Source organism: Meleagris gallopavo, chromosome 1 (assembly GCF_000146605.3).
Source record: "Meleagris gallopavo isolate NT-WF06-2002-E0010 breed Aviagen turkey brand Nicholas breeding stock chromosome 1, Turkey_5.1, whole genome shotgun sequence".
Lineage (NCBI taxonomy): Eukaryota > Metazoa > Chordata > Aves > Galliformes > Phasianidae > Meleagris > Meleagris gallopavo.
The window spans coordinates 57060907-57067317 of record NC_015011.2 but is presented as its reverse complement, the minus strand read 5'-3'; the positions used below and the strand labels follow the sequence as shown (position 1 = coordinate 57067317).

Below are 6411 nucleotides of genomic sequence, written 5' to 3'. Positions count from 1 at the left end.
AAAAAAAATTATGAAAGCTTTTTTGCACCTATTGCTTGATTTTGCCAGGAAGAAATGTCTTGGAAAGCATGCACTGACAATTGATGTCAGACTAGAAATGAGATTCTGGTCAGATCCAATGATTCATATCCAGATATTTACCCCAGCTGCAACCTGATGCTGTGACTTTTTTAGATAAATGAGACTTAACATCATTCTCCATAACAATCCCAACCATCAGTAATAGCATAAATGCTACCACTGGTAGTATTAAATGAGCTTCTGGCTTAGTATGCTCCCAACTCCAAGGATGTATGTGAAGAAGTGAAGAAGTCCTTGCGACTCTATTGAGAAACTTGAGTGAAAAGCTCTGTTACTGATGCTGGAGTATCCCTGCCAAATTGCTCTTGGCTGTCCATCACGTAGTGATGCTAAGGAATGGATTGTCCTTCATTTTTGTAAATTGTCACCTTTTGATTTTCACCATTGTTCTTAGTTTTTTATGCCTATTCTTATCACTATTTCTCATTTCTTAAACTCCTGATCCTCTAGCTATAGGTTGGTCAGCAGTTACAGTTCTCATTGTGTTTTCCCATTTTTTATTCTAGACAGGTTAATCTCATGTTCTTCTTCAAAGCTCGACAAGAGGTGGCTTTTTTGTTATTGTTGTTTTGTGTTTTTTTGTTGTTTTTTTTTTCTTCACAATGTCACACAGCCATGCTGCAGCAAAACTTGTCAGTTTTGCTGGAACACAGTCAGCTGAGCCCTGGGTCTCAGGGTTTCATGTCACTGACCTTATCCTCAAATGGCCCCTTCAAAAAACTAATACCACAGCAAGCCCAAAAGTGAGGAAGGCTGGACCTCCATCTGTGGGGGCATTCAAGGCCAAGCTGGATCCTGGGCAGACTGTCTAATGGTTGGCAACTCTGTCCATGGCCCGGCTGAGTGCTCTCAGGTGTGATCATATATGCTTTCGTGCCATGTATGCCTTTTCTCAGAAAATTGCTTTGTCAAAGACTAACTGATGACTGAACAAGTTACCTTCCTTGCTGAAAAAATCTCCCTAGTGTTCTCCAAAGAGAAAGAGAAAACACTATATGGTAAAATAAAGTGTTTAACTGTGCTAGAGGCATTTTAATTTGCCACTACAGATATGCTTTTGAGTAGATACAACAAATCAGGTAGTTAATAGACCATTACAGACAGCTAGGTGGGCTGCCAATTACAGTAATTCTACTGAAATCAATGAGGAGGTAATTGAACAGGTGGATTTTTATCAGACTGTGGAAGGTTTAAGGGCATGAGCCTAGAGTTTACTCAACTCTTGTTTGAGTTTATCATAAAGACCTTTACTGGCATTATCAAAGTCCTTCTGTCAGAATAGTTACAGAAGATAGAGCCTTATCCAAGAAGCCAATGCATTTGTTATTTGGCATTTCCTTACTTTTAGATACATAATCAAGCAGACATAATGACCTATGGCTCCTTTTGTAATGATATTTTTAAGTTGTTCATCAAAAAATAAAAACACCAGAACCACAACAGATCAGCAGCCCTAAACTCACACTTTTCTGTATGCATTAGGATCACGTACCCTACAAAGAGCAAACCCTCCTATAGATTTTGTATCCTCATTTTCAAGAAGGCTTGTCTACCATGGCACAAAAATAAATTGGGACTAGAGTGCTAGCTGTCACAAAATAAACAGAAAATACTTCAAACTGTCAAAATAAATTTAAAGCATTTCAAATATTTTAACAAAAACAGCAGTAATGTTAGATTTAGTCTACAAGTTTTTCACTGTGGAATATATTGTCATTTTGCCAACTTCTTGCTTGCAATATGGTCAAAATTATTTCTAGCTGAAACTGTTAATACAGGTCTGAATCACACATTATTTTCTCCAGTGATGTATATATATCTTACTCTTTAATTAATTCATAGCTTTATTCTATGCTACTAGCGTATAATTCACAGTTCAAGTCAGCCAAAAAAAAAAAAACAACAAAAAAACCTTATTGTTACAGACACATCTGAATTTTGAGGCTGAGCAGGCTCCTCCAGGAGACCCCTCTGCCCCAGTATTAGATTGGTCTGTAAGGACAGAGAGGTTATTTTTTAAAGAAAGTATTGATTATTTTATTTATGGCCATAGATGAGGTAGGGAGTGGGTGGATACGGGAAAAATGAAAGACAATGAAAATATACAGATATGCTGTGTGTAACCTAAAAGGTGTTTGTCCATTTCCTTGACCAGATTGTGGTCCGGCTGGATCTTTGAGACTGGGTCTTGTCTAATGCATTGGCAGAGCCCCACAGGAGGCTGTGATCCTCATCTTAGGTCTAAAATCCCTGTGTCAGTGTGTCTGGTTTAGAAAATAAGAGCATGGTTTCTCTCTTGTGTGCGCAGAACTCTGTTAAGGAACAAGCAAAATCCAGGCTTTGCATCCATGACATGATCAGGAGCAGCACATTGGTGTTGTTGTGTGGGTTCAAATTCACGTGCAGTGGATTTGATCTCCTCTGAGACCTCTGATGTCACTGCACTTACATTCCTGTGTCAATTCCTGGGACTTGTTCCTCCTTCTTGGGACAAGCTGCTTGCTTGTGGGGATTTCCACTATCACAGGTGGAACAAAGAAAGACGGGTAATACTGGAAAGCCCATGAAATTGAAGCTGATGGTTAGAGCTTCCTACACAGCCACCCACCCATGCTTGTTGCTGGGAGTGTTCCTGCCCAACCCACCTGTTGTACACAGCGGCTTCAGTCATCACAGAGTAGAGGGAAAACAAGCACTTGCCCTAACCCAGTCACTTAATGGAACTCAGGCGGCCTATTCCAGTCATCAGCTGTGGCCTCTCAGCTGGGATGCCTGCACAGGCCTGCAGTCATCCACGAGAAGCAGCTGGACACCAGAAGGCTGGTCCAAGCAAAGCCCTGGCTTAGGCCTAGGCCATACATGCTTTATGAGTGTCACTATCACATAGCCCGATGGGACTGAAGTACGTTTTTTTTAACCTAGGTCTTCTAAACATGCCATAATGTGATTATCACATATAGTGAAAAATGAGGTGATACGTCTCAAGTGATCAAGGTTACCAGGATTCAACAGATTTCATAAGATCAATGGAATAAAGTTGTGAGGCCTTATAGAAATGGTTATAAAAAAATACAGATGGACAAAATGTATTTAAGAGGAAACCTAGAGATTTGTCAGAAAAAAAAAAAAAAAACCTTACATAGTGCAATCTGAGAAGTATTTCTAGAACTATTGTAACAGATATGCATCTTAAACCAGAGGCATTCTGAGTCATTGTCTATCATATCTAAATAATTCATCTCTTCAGCTGCATTACACTATAAGGGCATTTAAATAAAAATGGAACATTTTCTTCTCTAAACTCAACAAGAAATCATCAAAAGAGTGAAACTGTTTCTCAGTTGGACACTGTTGCTGAAATGAATAAGTGCTCTTCCTTATGTGCAAAAACAGTAAACAAATTTGTCTCATTTGAATGCATATTTATTATGTTATAATCTCATCGAGGGGATGCTGATGTTGTATGTTTGTATCTACTAAATTTGCATTACACTTTGTCTCATGCTTGTATTTCATATTAGCAAATTCTGCCACTCCCATAGTTCAGAATGCATTTCCAGAGGAGAAATATTAATGCAGCCTCAGATGAGGCCAGAAGGCATGCTCCAAGGGTACCCTTCCAGGTGCCTCAGTAGATCCTCTGGCATGGTTATTGAGCTCCCTATGGAGGGGTCATATGCAGCTCTTTGGGAGGGAGCTTTTTCCTTGTGGCCTGATTGGCTGAGACCCACAGTTAGTGTCCCTGATAGAAGAATTGGGTTGTTGCTTTAACTTGCTTACACAGGGTCATTGCTCTCTGGTATGAGAGAGCACCTCAGAGTGTGAGGTGGCCCTATCAGAGAATCATAGAATCATAGAATCATAGAATCATAGAACCATAGAACCATAGAATCATAGAATCATAGAATCATAGAATGATAGAATGGCCTGGGTTGAAAAAGACCTCAAAGATTATCTGGTTTCAACCCCCCTGCCATGGGCAAGGTCACCAGTAACTAGAATGGTCACCAACCACTATGTTGTCTGCTGACTCACACCTAGAAGTGTGGCTTTGCTGGTGCTTCTGCTGAGATGGTTGCTCCTCTTTCCCACATCCTATGGACTCCCTTCCATTGCTGTGAGTCATGGCTTGAGCTTGTTGTGTCTGTATGGCTTTTCAGAGCAGGGCCTCAGGATGAGTCAGCTCCACCACTGCTGGAGTGCCCTTCTCAGAAGAGGCAGGCAGTCGTGGTCTCTCAGAGTAGAACAAGGGCAATACATATTAATGATGTATTGTCATACAGTTTGTGCTCAAGTCCAGACCTCACAAGGAAACCTGAAATATTACTTAGTGCTACTAATAGGTTATTATTTTAATAGTGGTGAAGTTACCTGAAATATCTGAGAGATCCTACTAGAGGGCAGTTCACCCAATGGCAGCACTCCTAGCCCTGCTAATATTTGGACCGCCCAAAGAACTAGCTGAAAAGTGATGATGCCATCGATGCAGCATCCATTCTAGACCAGAAGTGAAAGTTAAAGAGGAGTCAAAAGTTGGAATAAAGGCAATTATGAGACCTGGAGGGCAAAAGCATTTCTTACTCTCCATAATGCTTCTTCTCAACCGACTCAGTGCATTCCTAAAGTCAATGAAAATAACATTTTAAATCCCCTATATTCAAATGAGGATTAAAAAAAGAGTAGTGGGCTGAAATTAATGGTGACTCATAAATGAATCAGCTATTGAACGCTCATTCAAAACCTGTTTTCAATAAGAAAAAAATAGTATGAATAATTGGAAATTAAGGAGATTTTGCATGTAAATTCTTGCAGCTATTTAGTGAGTGAAAATAAGGAATTCCAGAAAGTGTGAAAGAGAGAGTACACTAAGAAAATCAGTTAATGCTGTTACTGACCACTAGCATGTACATTTGAAAAAAGGTAAGATATCAGATGAATGTAACAAAGAATTTGACATTCACTTTTTGAATGCCTTGAGAGATCCAACTGCGTATGAGACATTTATCCTGCAAGTGAGTAGAACACATCAGTTGTCCACTGCTGGTCAGGCTTGTGACCCTAATTCAACTGATCACTCACTGCATGCATGCATTGTCCTGTATAGCATCCTTTGTGTTTTCACAGTGCTCAAGGATGTTTTACACTGATACATTAAGTGCTTCTCAAGCACCAAGGGCTCTCAGGACACAAAATGTACAGAGCACAGAAATTACAGAGTTTTATCATAAGGAGAAATTAAGTGTCTGATTTGCTTTTATCTCTTGCTTTTTTCCCTAGGAAAGGGAAAGAAAACCCTAACAATAAGCAGTTTATTATCATCTTGTGCAAGCCTTTGTTTATGCATCCAAAGAGGTGAGTCAATCGACACATTCTTAACCCTACCAGCCTGCAGTAACAGCTTCCTAAGTCTGCTACAGGTCGTAACCCTTTATTCTGGCATTGTTGATTACTCGTGCATAATTCTCATAATCTGCCATCTGAAATTAGTTCTTGTTCCCAATTTATATTGGTGTGCTTTTTCATATATAATATGTTTTCAAAGGTTTCAGATTTGGGATTAAAAGTGTCTCATCCAAAACTCTGGCCATAGTCACCACAGGAAAATATATATGCACCAAGACATGTGAATAAACTATTATCTGGACAAAGCAGCTGAAAGAAAAGCAGAACTAAGCAGTTCTATTAATTTACCTTGCCAAAACTCACTTCCAATTTCAACAGCTGGATAAGGTGGTTTGCTCATCCGGGTCCGCAAGTCATTCTTGTGACTTGGTGTGAGTCATTCTTGTGACCTGGATGCATTAAACATCTGCAAATGCAATTTGACCAAGTAAAGAGTCACATCAGTTCTGCTAGACAGCGAATCATTGCCTCCAGTAAGTATCACTGAAATTTATAAACAAAAGTCCCTTTCTTTTCCCTTTAGCTGCTACATGACAGACAACATAGAACAGCTCAGCATTTCACTCAATATGCCTTTTTTAGCTAACATGTATATTAAGCATAACCCACTGAACATTAAGCGTCTGTTTTAAAGTATCACCCAGAGAATTGAATCACTGCTGTGACATGGTACACATGTATACATCTTTTTATTTGAAGTAGTAACAATTGCCGAGCTCTGACGGATGCAAATGTAATGAACTCAAACCAAGAGACATACAAAAGTGACTTTGAAAAGAGGAGCTAAAGTCCTGGTCTGAAAAAGTTTTAAGGTGCACGAGAATACAGCTGAATGTTTTGCCTACCTGTTGATGAACTTCTCCCAAAACGCTAAAGCCTGAACACGACAGATACACCGTGGGCAGTAGTCAGAGGTGTACTGTTATT

General features: G+C 39.7%; 1 protein-coding gene across 1 annotated transcript in view; it reads right to left on the bottom strand.

The window, feature by feature from the left end:
• Positions 1 to 5824, bottom strand: part of LOC100538613 (solute carrier organic anion transporter family member 1C1-like) — a 16458-nt gene extending 10634 nt beyond the window's left edge. The window contains exon 1 of the mRNA XM_031553027.1: positions 5773 to 5824. Within this exon, the coding sequence (XP_031408887.1) occupies positions 5773 to 5824 (52 nt within the window). The remainder of the gene's footprint in view (positions 1 to 5772) is intronic.
• Positions 5825 to 6411: the final 587 nt, after the last annotated feature.